The sequence below is a fragment of the Scomber japonicus genome, chromosome 2 (assembly GCF_027409825.1).
Source record: "Scomber japonicus isolate fScoJap1 chromosome 2, fScoJap1.pri, whole genome shotgun sequence".
Lineage (NCBI taxonomy): Eukaryota > Metazoa > Chordata > Actinopteri > Scombriformes > Scombridae > Scomber > Scomber japonicus.
In genome coordinates, this window is record NC_070579.1 from 27,538,784 (window position 1) to 27,555,282 (window position 16,499).

The 16,499-nt window shown below is 39.2% G+C and overlaps 1 protein-coding gene across 1 annotated transcript; it reads right to left on the reverse strand.

Annotated features, from left to right (window-relative positions):
- Positions 1-214: 214 nt before the first annotated feature.
- slc24a2 (solute carrier family 24 member 2) lies at positions 215-11,461 on the reverse strand. The gene is made up of 10 exons (XM_053332410.1): positions 10,541-11,461; positions 3,744-3,779; positions 3,359-3,470; positions 2,807-2,884; positions 2,686-2,718; positions 2,480-2,559; positions 2,028-2,165; positions 1,557-1,646; positions 602-768; positions 215-464 (listed from the first exon to the last, which is right to left on the reverse strand). Exons 1-10 carry the CDS (start codon positions 11,459-11,461, stop codon positions 215-217), a joined length of 1,905 nt encoding a protein of 634 aa, XP_053188385.1.
- Between the last annotated feature and the right edge of the window lie 5,038 nt (positions 11,462-16,499).

The window sequence follows — 16,499 nt, forward strand, 5'->3', positions numbered from 1 at the left end:
GTGTGCAAGCGTGCATGTTTTCTTTTACTTGATACTGAGTGTGTGGGTACTTTTGTGTGTGCAGTCTTCTACTGTATGTGTGCATGGCGTAGATACAAGACAGTTTGTGTCTGTGTGAACATGTTTTTGCTCTCCTATAGTAAATCATGGTATGCATGAGCACATTTATGCTTAATGCTTATTTTTTCGGTCAGTATGTATGTGTTTCTCCCTCTCAGATGCTGACAGGGCAGGTAATGACTTTGTCCTCCAGCATGACACTGACAATGAGGAAGAAGAAGTAGAGCAGAAACATGAAGAAGCCTAGCAGCTTGCTCATTCTCCAATGGCAAGCCGCGATGGAGATGATGACGAAGAGGAGCATGAGGAAGAGGAGAACGATGGCGCAGAACAAGCCATTGCTGCTCACCTGTACTGGCTTAAAGTCATTGATGATGTTGTAGATGAGCCACGGGAATGGCAGGCTGGAGGGAGGAGAAAGCACAACATGGAGCTGGTTAGTTTGGTTATCTCTGGAACTGGAATGTCAATGATATTCTTTTTAATAAATGGATATTAAACTGTTTAAACTACGTGTTTCATCGTTGTTTGCTGGACTCACCCCACAGTGATATCAAAGATGTTAGAGCCCACCGAGCTGGACACGGCCATGTCACCGAGGCCTTTTCGTGCTACAATCACACTGGTGATCAGGTCAGGGATTGAAGTTCCGGCTGCTAATATAGTCAGACCCATGATCTCCTCTGTGATCCAGAAAGTTTCTCCAACCTGAAGGGAAGAATGTATTGCTTGATGATGCACACTGAGATACTTCATTAGCCAAAATAATCTTCACAGTGCAGCCTCATTGGTTCAGTGCCAGTTTTACTTCCAAAGGTTTTGTTTTGGATTTGCTTTGACAAAATAGGATTTAAGTATATAGGTGTCTTCACAACATCATTTTAAATGTGACATTTCACTTACAGAAATTCAACTTAAAAATCAATTTGTGCCTTGGGAGTCAATTCTGCAATGCTGTATGTTCACACATTATCACTCTGAACCACCTGGAGGTGAGTGTGTTCTCTACAGCTGAGAATATAACATATAATAACAATTAATCACCACACACTCCAATGTATATTTCTACTGCACCTGATTTGTTGCACTGCGTATACAAACTTAAAAAGCAGGTGAGCTTCCTCAGTAACCTTGAACACATGACCTCACTCCTCAGGACTGCCTTTGTATTTGCACCATTAAATTAGAGTGTTACAGGTTATTCTGGTTGTGGATCAAGGCAGATTAGTTGGGATTAGCTTCTGTAGTCACACATTCACTACCCTGACTGCTCGCCTCTGATAAGAAAGGCCTCAGAAATAGATATAACAGAAAAAAGTCTGTGAGACATATAGCTGGAGAAATTAAAGTAAATGTAAATGTAAAGTTCATGAACACCTTCGACAGTATGTGTGTTTGTGTGTTTGTGTGTTTGTGTGTGTGTGTTTGTGTGTGTGTGTGTGTGTGTGTGTGTGTGTGTGTGTGTGTGTGTGTGTGTGTGTGTGTGTGTCCAGTACCTGGTGAGCCCACCACACCATCAGGTAGGAGAAGAATGCAATCCAACTGATAGCGCCAAGGAAAGTGATCGGGAAGAACTTTTCTGAGGTCTTAAAAACAAAAAACAATTAAACAATATTTAGCTAATCAATCACTCTATCTATGAATCAATCAATCTCTAGTCTAGGCACAGACAAGAAGCTGATATACCTTGTATATGTCTCTTGTGGGATACAATGCAATATTTTGTGTCACAGCCTGATGTTTGTGATGTGTGGTAGGCTATATCTTATATTTAGATGTAAAAGCACAATTTGGAATCTGATCAGGCCTTGAATGTCAGTGCTGTGATATGTAACAACACAATGCTGTAAAGTAATACAAATTATCACTGTCTGTGTGTGTGTGTGTGTGTGTGTGTGTGTGTGTGTGTGTGTGTGTGTGTGTGTGTGTGTGTGTGTGTGTGTGTGCGTGTGCATGTGTGTTGTCACCTCTCTCCTGACGTCAGGCAGTGTTAACCAGAGTGGAAGAACAATAGGCAGGATGAGGAGGTAGGTGATCTGTTTCCTGAGGGTGTCGGGCCAGGCCAGGCTCAGAGGTTGGTCTTCATCTTCCTCCTCATCACCATCCTGAGGAAGAGTTCAAATACTTCATATATTACACATAAAACATATCAATGTTTAGATGTTTTCCACAATAATAACACTAAGCACCACTGAGTTAAACCTACAAAATCTGTTGTTTTTATAGCAGAATGATCGGGTGTTGTTATATTTTTCGCAGTCTTTTTGTTCAAAGAAATGTATTAATTTTTTTGTCTGTATTGTCATTGTACAATTACAATGAAAATTTGTACAATTTAATCAATTACCTATGGAACAAGTAGGGTATAAAGGAGCTTTTAATGTAATTTTACATGTACTAAAGGATAAAAAAATCATACCTCCTCTCCTCCTGCGACACCGTTCATGGGTGGCGTGACTTCCACTGCAACATTTGAACTGTTGGGAATGTTTTTATCAGCTTCAGGAAGGAAAAAGAATAAATAAAACAACTTTAGGGTTTGAGCAACTCTTCCACAACAAAATAAATTTGAAATACAAATGTTGATCTAATGACATTAAGGAAGATGTGGAAACTTTCAATTACAATTTCTCGAGGGTTGAGCCTGGGAGAGCCCTCCTATGTTGAGAAACAAAATGTATGTTAATGTTCAGAGCTCCTCTCTAAATGAACTCCTCTCCTACAGCATGACATCATCGTTACTCACCTACGCCATTGGCAGCGTCTTCTTTACACTTCTGCTTGGCCATTTTGTGAAGGATTGACGCTTTCTCTTTGAAACGGCCTGAAACATAGGGAACAGAGCTGAGCCGAACCAGAACAGCCTCCTTACATTTGTAATTTTTGATTAATTTGCGTGTTGTCTGTGCAACATGGGAAAGGAGGTAAGGGAGTAACAGTAAGCAGTGGTTGTATGAACACATTTACTCTTATCTGTAATAATCCAACTTGACCAAAAACTTTTCCATCACAAAAACATTTTTATGGCCCTATACATAACAGCTATTTACATTTTCTGAACCTACATTGTTTTCACCAAAGCTGTTTAACTTTCCGAAACCACTAACCATTAATTCACCTTTAGACAAGGCATTTTTCATGATGACATAGTCTAATTCTTGGGGGAGGAAGGAAAGGATTGCAAATTCATGCTAGCAAATTCTACCTAACTTTTTTTCCACAAAATATGAACATACTTTCTAAATCATATCTTGTTGAATGTTTGTGTGTGTTTCATGCAAGTTGTACTGACTCGGACCTTCATCACTCAGGGGGTCGAGAGTGTGTATCATCAGCTGGAAGATGCTGTTTCTCATCAGTGAGTTGTGTAGAGAAGCACAGCTGCCTTCCCTCTGCAGCCTAGGTTTGGCCTGTAAAAATACAAACAAAATTAGCAAAATGCTTACACGGATGCAAATATTCAAGCATAAAACCTTATATTAGTTAAGTAATTCCCAACCCGTTGCTACATGACATGGATTGAGAAAATAAAACCCTGATAAGCAGGTGTTTAAATTCAAATAATCATCTGTTAACTGCGGTCAGAGATTATATTACATTCTGGCTTCAGATTTAAAACCTTTCACTTTCGGTACAACCGTTCTTCTATCAAAAAAAACATTCAAAGGCAAAAGTAAACTCACTGTCAGCTTGTTCTCATCATCTCCGGGAGCATTTACCTTTTGGGAAAAACACAGAGACAAAAACACATATATATAGAGTAGACGTTATACATAAAAAACAACACATGTATATCATGTGTGCTAGACACAATCCCCTAAATTAGGCCTGCCTGCAGTACATTTTTGTCCTTAATCTTCAGTATTTGTTCACACTATGCCAGTAAATTACACTTTTTCTTACAAACTCAGTAAAAATTCAAACTGAAATTGTACTAAAGTGACTGTAAGATCTTCAACCCCGTCAGTCCTCACAAGATCTTCAGTAAAGTCACTGAACATAAATATATGAAAACTAACTAAAACCGAATATTAAGCATCCAAGCAATTGATAGCATGGACAATATGGTAAACATGTAGATTATGCTGGATCATAGATGATAGAACTTCTAATTAGGAGGAGCAGAGAAGGAGAGTGCTTTTTTAAAAGTGTTTTTTTCTTTTCAGTTGACTTTTGTTATCATTTTTGTCGTTTTTGCACAAGAGAAAAAAACTCGTTCACGTCCCCCTGCCAGTGTGTGTGTGACATCACTGTCCCCTCCTTCTCTCCTCCTCCTCCTCTTTACTGTGTGAGAGAGTGAACGAGTGCCAGAGGTTTTAGGTCCTGACACAACATGAACCATGAAGACAAAGACCTAACACATAGAGGAGGACTCGAACTAATCTTGACCCCAACCATTTCTTCAGAGGACATATACGGCACAGTGGTGTCACCACATGTAGAAACACACACAGACACACTCACAGTCCGCTGGCTGGGAAAGACAGAGACTGCAGTGTTGGTTTGTAAAAATGGCAATGTTACCAGTAGGGAAGGTCTGGTACGGGGTTTGGGGATTTGGAGACTTGGGAACAAAGCTGTTTGGGGGTATATAGTGTATCATCTAAATGTAAAGTCATTCCTGTTGGCAAAGACCACAAGACCTACAAGAACTATTTTTTTTTGCATTAATTGAGGTGGTTCGCACAAATTGTCATATTTTGCATTAAGAAACTGTTGTTGAGGAGCCCACTTAATCATTGAACTATTGGTGGTTATATTAACTATGGTTATATTTAACGCTTGTGTTATATGAACAGGACTCTTGTTTCCTGAGTGTAAGGATACATTTGCTCCAGGAAAGAGAGAAAGAGTTAAGCAAAGAAGTGACACACTGATTTAAAGCACAACCCAATACAACATAATGTCACAGCTTGCTTTTAAAGGCTATATGGAAACAACGAGCGATTACAGATACATGTAAATGTAATTAGCTTCAAGTGAGTAACTGCTAAATGATAAAAGTGCTAATTCAAGTTCAGTTAAGTCTTTGTTTTCCAAGAGTGTCATAATCACAAACACCAACAGAGAGGTGGAGGGTTTTGTTGTTGACGTTCTCATGATTGAGGCATCAGAGTTTGAGCAGATAATCCCTTTAACTTACATCTGAAAAGACACCTGCTGCTGTCATGGCATGTGAAGCAAGGCTGTGAGGTCGTTTATTTATTTATTTTTTGCAGAATTTCACTCCGACAGTATACACTTGTGACATATGTGTCCAATTCAGCTTTGTCTGAGTGGATCAATGTAGTTATTCTTTCAGGTGCATGAAGAATCCCTAGGGTGATGTTTTTTGTTTTTTTGTTTTTTTATCAAGCTGTTAGTTTTACATACTGTAAGATGAATCTGATTAGAATCACCAAATTGAGTTAAAACACATTCTTCTATTTCAGAGATGAAAGACCAGTGATCTGAAACAACATGGTGAATTTAAAGATGTTAAGTAAAGAAAAACAAAGCTGTGAACACCTGTCTGTATTGTCCATGTGATTGCTGAGCAGCCTGGCTCTGATAGCAGAGGTCAGATTGGCATTAGTTCATGTTGGTTAATGCTCACATGGCTTCTGAGAGCTGCTTGATGACTCAACCTGGACACAACCTGCTGAGACGGATTCAAAGGTCTGGACCCGGGCAAACTCAAACTGGCATTGTGTGAAATTTGTCAGTAGCGCTTCAGCCTCTCCTCCTGTTTCCTGCATAAGTCAGCAATGACTAACGACTAATCACAAGTCATTCACACCAAATACCAGTACATGATTCTAAACTTTTTTGTCATTCCACAAGGTTGCAACATGTATGTTATTAACTCGTTCATTCTCTCAAAGAATGCTTTATTAAATTATACCTGCATGGGAGCTCCTATGGTGTGCGGACTTTTCTTTTTTCTTGCAACATGTATCTAACCTGCATCTACTAAATTAGCTTTCTGTAAAAAGAACTGTCACAGCATAAGATGACAATTACTGTTTTACATCTTCATCTTCATCTATAACATCAATGTTAGGCCATAAGAACTATACATATGAATTAATCATGTGTGAGTGTATGTTGTTGTTTGATTTAACTTTGGCACAGGGATTCATTCCTCTATATGTATTGTTTATATATAAGTGAAGTGAAGAATGACAATAAACAAACGTGAACTTGAACAATTAAAAAAAGTAGTATATAAACAAGTAGTATATAACAGTTAATTGGTTTATAACACATAATAATGTAATTGTAAGCTGATATAGTGTATTACTTGAAGTCCTCCTGAGGTTTTCCATAGGTGGAGACTGATATACTGTATAAGCAGACAATGTATGACTATAGTAAAGCAGTTGTAATAATATAAAACATGATTTGATGAAAGAAGTTATAATTGTTGACAAATATAGTGCATCCATATTTAATTGAGGAATATTTAGGAACACATCATGTTTCTCAGCATAAACTTTTTTTTTGTTTTAATCAAAAAAGCTAATAGCAGAAGCTTGGAATACTGAGGCCTTTTCCGTACATTTTACAACATTTCTTTATTGACAGAAGAAGTAAGCTGGCTTGAATGTTATTTCAACTTTGGACTAAGCTGCTGTTCCAGGTCAGTAGTTTCATCCCTAGTACAGACAAGAAGTCACAGACACTGGTGGACAGCTAAAGTGTTGACCTAGAGCAAGTAGATTTATTCCAAGCATTTCCATTATCCCAGTTATGATCACAACTGTCATCACTGAGGAGCAATCACTTACAAACACATATTCCATTTATAGTATCTCTCATGTCCTCTCTCTGTCCACTCTGTCCACCTGACTGTCCGAGCTGTGGGACTAAGCCAGGATTAATCAGCAGAGATCACCGCTTTTAGAAACCCTGCATCAACCTTCACATGTCATCCTGATGTCAAACTATCTCTCTTGCACTATGCCACATCTGTAAGCAAATACCCACTAATGGTTTTTGTTTGTTTTTTTTTATTTCAGCTATAGGGATGCTCATCATAACTATGATTTACTCAAGAAGTTCCACTGTAGGCAGAAGCACTCTGGAGCCATCATTTCAGCAGTTATAGTTAAATTTCTCTCCAGTGTGGTCATTCCAGCCATCACACTGCATGTCTGGACAACATATTTCTGTAAAGAGCACAATTGTCTGGTATTACAAAGCCAGTCCTGCAAAACTGAAGCAAGCAGCTGCAAGTTTACGCTGTCATAAAAGAAAAGGCTTGATCAGTTCAGCTGCATTTTGCTGGATAAATAAATACACAAGTCCAACATCTGAGAGAGACCTGATATTTATGATTTCAAGAAGCATTTTATCATTATTTTAGAGCTCTGCAGAGAAGCAGACTGGGTGACAGTGTGCTGGGCTGTATGTTTGCTGTCGTCACTGCGGGTAAGCAGTTGATAATGGGATCAAAGAGGATTGGCGTCTTTAGTGTCATCAGCAAGCAAACCAACAGATTTTCTCTCTCTCTTCTACATAGGAGGAGGTAGGAAATGTACCTCCTGAAACATCTTCAGCTATACACACAAAGTTTTTAAAAAAACACACGCACACTACATTATGAGTATGGCTGCAGGCTGAGGAAAGAGCACTCAGTCATTTCTTTGTGATCTGATGATTCCTGCTCCCCCAGAGAGCATTGGCTATAATTAGCGGCTCTAATGGGATTGGAGAGCATTAACCTCTGGGATTATTCAGCAGCTACAGACACATGCAGGCAAGCCAGTAGGACACCAGGTGCCGGACAACAAAAAGAGAAAAGCTGTTCTTGGGTTGAGGTGAGGCAGCCTGAAGTTGATTCCCAGAAGGGCACAAATGACAAATAGAGCTTCTGTGAAAAAACACTGAAACAAGAATAGAGGGTTGATAAGCACACAAATACATGTGCTCAAAGGTTTAGAATAAAAAAAGAACATGGAAAAATCCAGATAATCCAGAAATCTCAATGTAAGTAACTGATGCTTAGTGAATGGATGATGATGAAATGATAAAATGCTAAATACAAGTATGACAAGTAGACAGGTAAAGGTGAAGACAAAAAAGTGTAGTTTGTAAAAATATATATACAGTACTTATCATGTAGGATACAATGCCCCAAAAGCAAGTCATCCTTCTTAGGAATTATGTAAATATTTAAGAAGTGGACCTTTAAAACAGCCAAGACTATATTAGAGGCTGGAGATCATGAGTTCACCTGTTGCCAAAAACATAAAAACATCTGCTGGCATGAATTACTACCATAAGTGTTTTCAACTATTATTATTGTATACATTTTAAGTGCACAAATTGACTTAATTGGCCTAAAGGTTTTTTAAATAATCTGTAATTTCCACAAAAAAGAAGCCAAAAAACCAAAAGGCCAGATCATGTACAGCAGTGCACTGTATACGCCCCTGAAGAACTGGTGATGGGTGATGCTGCTCTAGGCTACAGGCAAGCTGCTCTAAGTAATCCTAATTGAATTTTTCACCTGAGCGCCGTATGAGATTACAACATCAGAGAGCAACAGATCTGACTCCAACTGCACACAGAGACAGACAATACAAAAGATGAAGAGACAAACGTGAAAAACAAAATCGCTTTGTCTTTGTGTGTTGTGTGTGTGTGTGTGTGTGTGTGTGTGTGTGTGTGTGTGTGTGGGCGTATGTGTGCATGTGCTGTATTATTATTTTTTTCATTTCCCTCTTTTTGTATTCATACAGCTTTGTTCTCTATGTGTTATTTATATACACAACACTAAGCAGCACAATGAGCACTCCAAGCTAATCTCTAATTTATACTTCCCCATAATCTTCTCCTGGCTGATGTGAAGTGATTGGTGCTGTAATTGTGAGGTGATTGGCATCCTAAGTGTGCTGTTATAGATCAACATCCTGGCAGCATGAGTCACACTGTGCAAAGTGCTCAATATGTAACCAAAGGCTGTTTTTCAATTCTCAAAATCCTCTCACAGTTCATTCTCATACTTTCCTGACATTGTGGCCAGACACAGAGCAGTTTATGGGATCTGTGACTAATCCATGTTAGGATGAATAACCACTGATTCTTTAAAAGTATACTTTGTGTGAATGAACTGAAACAGAGGACAAAAAACAGCTGGAGTCATGGTCTTCCTCCAACAGGCCACACCAACGCTGCAGAGTCAAGAGACCCTGCCCACTTTCCCAATGTCAGCACAAAGACAAGGGGAGCTAAAAGAGGGAGCATGGTGATTAGGTTTCTGGACTTTCTTGACTATCATTAAAACCTAATAATTCACCATATAAAGAAAATAATCAAAAGTGACTAAATATCCCAATGTAACAACTATTATAAAAGCTACCCACAAATGATTTTGAGATGGAAATGGGGTATAAAAATGTAATAACATAACATTTGAGCAGCTCTGAAGAGGAAGATGATCGACTGATTGTTATGCTTTGCAACTGTTGCAGTTGACCAGTACCCTTTCATGAAATACAGAATTTGTAAATTACATGCAATTGTACTTGTATGTACTTGTAATACACTATACATACTAACAAAACACTATTCTAACATAAAATGTCATACAAAGTATTTTAATACAGCTGAAGTGGGGACAATTCACTGACACGCTCTGTTGCATCACTCCTATTCTGGGAGCCTTGATGGACTCCAGTCTGGACTGGGTTTCTAAAACTGGTGACGGAGGCCTGTTCCTAGACTTACTCAGCACGAACAGGTTGCGGTCTGGCTATGCATCTGGCACTGTCCGAGCTGCACAGGTGGCAGGTTAAGACAAATCTTTATATCCTTCTAAAGGGGAATTCAGGATGGGCTGGCTGCCTGACAGAGTGCTGTCTGTTGAGCACCTTGCCACTATTGAACACCTTATCTTCCCCCAGTTAACACCCTCTCTGATTCCCAGGATAGGACAGGAGCATAACTATTCTCAGGATCAGTAAGTATTACCGGTATTCTTTGGGATCCTGTTCTGTGTGAAAAAAACAATACTTTTTCTCAGACCAGTTAAACCGATGTTCAGCCAAGAAACACTAACACAATCCAGTCACATGTTTCCTTCCAGGAAGTTGTCATCCATCTCATCAAAATGTGAACACTACCTACTATGTGCAATAGTTTGATACTGACAGATGATTGCTGGAAAAAGTCATCTTTCACATTATGATTGTTTGTTGGATTATTTTAACATTTACAAGATTTTGGCTTCATTTCAAAAGACTTAGAAACCTCTAAGTCCCTTACAGACCTTCCAGTAAACTGAAAAGTCAATCAGTGAATGAAGACATTAGGTTAATGTATGGCTGACTATGGGTAATGGAACAATGGAGGGATCTATCAATGTTCTACACTGATAATAACCCCGAAAGGGTGGGGATGGATGGATGGATGGATGGATGGATGGATGGATAGATGGATGGTGGATGGATGGATGGTGGATGGATGGATGGAAGGAATCAGGGACACTGCTTACCTTTGGTGCACTCTCCAGCTCGTCCACCTGGTTGCTGCCCAGCATGCTCTTGATGACATGTTCGACAGAGGCATTGAACTTCATGAATGTCACGTAGCAAATGTAACACATAAGCAGGCTGATACTTTCACTTAACGTGATTTGATTATCCAGAAAGAAATAGATGAGCATGAGCAGGCCAATGATATAGAAGGAGACGTCTCTGAACAGAGGCCACCAGGTGAGGTTCAATATCTCTTTGGAGAACAGGGCACACATCCCAATCACAAACAGGATGTTGAAGACAGCTGAGCCCACAATGGTTCCGATACCCACATTACTGTGGGAGACGAAGACTCCTATGACTGAGGTGAATAGCTCTGGGGCTGAGCCACCTGCTGCCATGAAGGTGGCTCCTGCTACATCATCAGAGATCTCCAGCTTCTCTGTGATGACAGTGAGCGCAGGGACAAAGAACTCATCGCAGACAATGGCTAAAGCTATGAACATGTACAACATGCCAAACATATGGAACACCACATAGCCCTGGCGTCTGTCTTCTAGGCTGAAGTAGTCCGTTGGGTAGTCCCCATGATTCGTGTCTATTTCACTTTTTCTCATGGCGAACATTGTGTTCTCTGCCATGGCTGAGATGTTGTGGTGGTCCAGAAGAGTTCTTTGGGGCACTGCTGCCTCTGCTGAGCCCTCAACATCCAATCCCACATCCTTGGCTATTGTTGTGGCCATTGACAAGGCACTCCATGAACAGACTGTGCAGGCCACCACCAGGCTGATGACAAAGCCCATAATCCGTCCAGGCCTCAGCTTTCTCTTCATGCCTAGGTAGTAGGGCCTGGTGTAGCTGCTTTGAGGGCCCAGGAGAGGAGCTGAGCTGGAGGAAGTCATGATGTTGTGACTTCTTCTGGGTATCTTGAAATCCATCGTATTTGGCGCAGGTTCTCAGGCAGAGTGGTAGCGTCTGGAATCCCCCCCCCCCCAAAGCTGGGTTGGTGGTGCTGGTGGCTACGAGGGCGGGGGTTTGACAGGCCACTGTGGTTCACCGATTTGTTTGCATGCTGCTCCACAGTTTAAACACAATGGAGGCCCAGCAGTCTGATTCCAGGATCCAGCACATTCAAAGGCTTCCTCATATTAATCACTAGAACACAGAGAAAAAGTAATACAATGTTAAATGCACTGACTTAAATTCTAAGTCAGTGTACACACTTGTGATTCAAGTTGAGAACATTGTAAGATAAACTTCTTAATAAACATGAATATGGACATAACATGATACAGGACATTTACTTAAAAACTGTACTTAATTACGATTTTGAGATGCTTTACTGAAGTGTTTCCACTTTCTGCAGCGTTCTAACTGTACGCCAAACATCTTTGACACAATCTTTGCGATAACATTTTTTAATAATAATTTCTGGGCGGATTATTCTCTCTGGACTATAATTGATTAACTTCATGATAGCTTTATATTATATCAATAACTGCAGACTGTGTTTATGTCAACATAGTACAATTAATACATTTTTTGCAGCTGAAATTATACTTTGGTTGCATGTTAGCAGAATTAACAGTGGGCATTTACTGCAGCCTTTTTGACATTGTGCTGAGAGTCTGCAGAGAAACCTAAGGAAGTTCTAAAATTAGTGAAAGCTCATTAGGAAGCTATTTAATCCCTGAGAAGATATACTTAGATTAGCCTGCACACTGGTGCCGCTGCACAAAGTCAAAAAGTGCACACCAACAAAATCCACTGTGAATCTGAGGGTCAAACAAAAACTGATGAAATTGATTTTTCCATCAGTTATTCAACACTGAAGTAACTACATTGACTACAACCACAGTAATGTTGAAACTTCACCTCACAAGTCATTAACAACACATAGTCTTTAACTGCTATGAAACAGTTACTGTAAATCAAACATTCAATGTTCTAATGTCTTTCAAAAACTATGCTGTGAAATCAGCTCTCCAAGAATCAACCAGGACTGTTTTAGGACATTAGAGTGAAAACAAAGTACAGATGCACAAAAAAGCACACAACTATACTGTATGTATGCATTTGATCTCATACCACACTTGGATTCAGCATTCAGCAGGAAGGACTCCAGCCAACAGTATAGGTCCTGAGTCTGAGTGAATATTCCAGTAAATTGAATCCTGAAGGAGAAGAATCCTGAATGCTCAGTGTTTAGTGTGAAGGTCCCAACTGTAAATCCTCACTGAGATTTTCCTCTCTCAGCAGAGGTGGAGCTCCAAGACACCAGGTTAGAAGCTGAAGATCAAGGGCTCCTCCCTCCTTGTCTATGTTCCTACCCCCTTTCACATTACCTCCCTCCCTCCTTTCCTGCTTGTGTGAATCTGCCTTCTTAATGTTCTTGCACTTCCATGTAACCTATGTCCTAGAACTAGCATCAGTGCTTTCTATCACAGTCCATTAACCTTCTCGCACGCCCCCCCCACCCGCCCCCCTCTTCCCCATCACTTCCCACCTCACCCAGTGTCATGTATCATTTCTTCTTGTGCCCACACCCAAGCAAATGGGTCTTTCACCAGACGTTTACAGCTTGATGGGGCTGAAGCCTATTGGTGTCATTAGATCATAGAGCTGTGCACACAGCCCTTGAAAACTATCCCAATTACTCTGTGATGTAACGCACTACAGTTCAGCAGAGATGCTCCATATTGTTTTGCAAAAGTCTTTTTTTTTTAAAGCTGCTAAATTGCAGCACTGATTGTGAAGGTTTCCCCTCATGTTCTGGTCATATAGCCAGTTGTTGGAAGTGAATGCACTGTGTCTTCGGTTTGTCAATTTTACCAAACGCATCAAATGAATCATGTGGTCAAAGATTTTTAAATCAAGTAGAAATTAAAATGAAATTTTGATTGAGCAACTCTGCAGTGATTTATAGTGTGTGTGTGTATGTATGTATAAGTGGTGTGTGTGCACATGCGTTCCAACTCAGGTCAGGCTTTACACGTGAGAACTGTAAGCTTCAGTAGCCACCTGAAGGTGAGTTGAGCGTGTGCAGTGTTATAAAAGTCAAATCAAGGAAGAAATTTCACCCAAAGGCGCGCTAAAACTTTAAAAAATAGAATAAATGTTAGGATACAATTTTTTTAATGGCTCAATACTGGAAAATATATTTTAAAGATAGAAATCTGGGAAATCTGTGATCGGAGTGTGCAGTCTGTAGGATACAAAACCCTGCCCCTTCATTTCTGACCTCCTACAGTTCTTATCTAATAAAGAGGAGCATACTTAATGGAGAGGGCTGTTAACTTTCTCTTGCAAGCAAAATATTGCTCTGATGGCTTACAGCAAGCCTGTGTCCTCACATCATCAAGACCACTGACCTTAACCTTCTAGGAGCATAAGTGTGCTCTTACTGAAATCTGTCTATCTTACAGGATAATTACATTTTAGCAATTTATGTGGCTTCTAAGTGTGCCCGAGTAATCTCTGGACACTCATATCTTAGATAAAATAAGAAAACAAAACCATTATTTTGTACAAAAAAACTCTAGTAGTCTTTATACCTGCTGCACTTTCTACAATGTAAATGAGCAAACCAATGATACGTCCTGAGGTGACACTTGGTGTGGTGCAGAAGTGTTTGACCTCAGTGAGGATTCTGGATTTGGGCCATAGCCGCTATATTAAGGGCTATGTCAAGTACTGAAAAGGCTAAACTTCTTACATAACAAACCAAACCGAACATCCTTCTGGGTAGACTTTGATATGCCTGCAGAACTACAAATATAAATAAGTCTCTTGTCATGCAGCAGAGACCTCACCAGACCTTGGGTAGTTGTTACAGGCAAGTTTTTGAATACTCTTAAAAAATCAGATCTGTGAGTGGCTGACTCATTCTACAAACACATAGGCCTGATTACAACTACTCAAAATAAAAATTAGACAAGCCCTAGCCAAGGGTTTTACCTGAAAAAACATAGTTATGTATAGCAGTAATTTGCACAATTCATTGAATTATTATATCTTTTACATTCATTATATCTAGATGAGAGGTAGCTCACTTTCACTGGTAGGCCAGGTGGTCAAAAGTGACATAGATGTTCCTCTGTGAAGCTGGGATCAGCAGCAGCTTAGAGGCTAAAGCCCCTGCCTGAAATAGCTGTTCAGTTATATATGAGTTAGTGAGCGACCCTTTGAGCTGGGACAGTCCAGGTAATCTGTGACATCTATATAATGAAACTGCAAATAGAATAGAATAATTTACATCTTCCCCATAACATGCACTCGGGTTAAGGTAAAATAACAGATAACAGATTAATTCCTTATATTTTTGCTGTTGTGTTTTTGGTTTTGCAAAGGGTTAGGGTTAGGGTTATTAAAAATCACACCACTTGCCAAACTCATCAACTGCCTGGTATCACTGTCACTACAGTTCCACATGCATCTTTTCATCTTTTCAGAAATCCAAAACTTGGTAGGTGGCACTTACAGTTGCTAAGCTACATTAGGCTTGGGCAACCATGTACAGGCGATTAGCAAAGGTCCGTTATTTTACCCACTTTTTCTAATCTTTCTACAGCAAACATTTTTGAATAATGGGTACTTGACTACCAATCAAAGAAAGGTTTAAGCTACAAGACAAAGACTTGTTTATTTCGTAGCAGTAATTTGTCAGTAATAGACAATATCACCATGCAGTATATGACAAAGAGGTGGGACATGAATACTATACTGAACATCAGTATAAGTGAGAAAGAAATCATAAATACAAATTAGAGTAGAGCATTTGTTACAATGTGTTAGGATATTAAAATTAATGCAATGTTGGACAAAGTCACAAAATACAGTTGTGCACATAGAGAACAATTTAAAAATATGATTTCTCTCAAAAATATAATATAAATACATATATATGTGTGTATATATATATATATATATATATATATATATATATATATATATATATATAAACTTCACTTGACAGTAAATGAGCAGAGTGAAGATATGATTGTCATGTTTCAGGAGAACAGCTCTATCTAGTGGCCACAATACAACATTACATTTGATTTTGTTATAAGACCTACAGTCTTCTGATTTTATATTTACATCTAAACTAAATGTAACCTTGCTGGTAGCAAGCTGGAACACGCAGTTGGCCATCTGCATCCAGCATTTTGTAATTAATCTTCAGAAAATAAAAAAATAAAACAAATCCCAGTGTCTCATAACTACCAATTTACCAATCAAGTCTCTTAAGGATAAAGAAAACACAAATAAATCGAGGTCCAGGCTGACATTGACCCTCTCATCATCAGATGCATTTGATGCTCAATGCGCACTGACAAGAAAGTGTAGGCATCATACATGTGACTTTAACACTTGCAATAACAAATGCTCATTCATCTGCAGATGTTTGCAGAGAATCAGCTGGAAACTTTGATTCAGGCTCTGTTCTACATCCATGGGCATTACAGATTGCAGAATTGCTGTTGTTGCAGCGCATGTACTGTGAAATAATTTATTGTTTTGAAAGGCTTTGAAAAATCCCTTTGAATTACATTTCACGTTTTACAAACTGAAGTTTCCTAAACTCTGAACGTGAGAGCTGATCTAACCTCATGAGATATAACAGGTGATATGAACAAGCCTGAAGAGTCACATACTGAGACTGCAGCTCCTATAACTGGCAATTTTAATAAAACTGCATTAAGTTAACTGAATTCTTATGAAGAATAACAAAGAGAGTGATGTCCATTTATCATGTCTGAACTCTAGTAGTGTTTACTTCAACACCTGATCTATTATATCCAAATACTTCAAAATCATGCTCAAATCATTTTCCACACAGAAATGATTATGCAATATTGTACGCATCATACGCAAAATGTTTAAGTAGAAATAACCTGGCATGACAATAAGATTACGTCCTTGTATGCTGGACAGCAGGTATACAACGTTGTAATAAGAAGGAAACCAAAGAGGGAA

Bases quoted from the DNA above. Each gene is read 5' to 3' on its own strand.
- slc24a2 (XM_053332410.1), bottom strand. From the start codon at position 11,461: ATGGATTTCAAGATACCCAGAAGAAGTCACAACATCATGACTTCCTCC. The intron at 3,780-10,540 runs GTAAGCAGTGTC...TTTTCCCAAAAG, and splicing joins AGCTGGAGAGTGCACCAAAG to GTAAATGCTCCCGGAGATGA. The intron at 769-1,556 runs GTACTGGACACA...TCTTCCCTTCAG, and splicing joins TGGTGTGGTGGGCTCACCAG to GTTGGAGAAACTTTCTGGAT.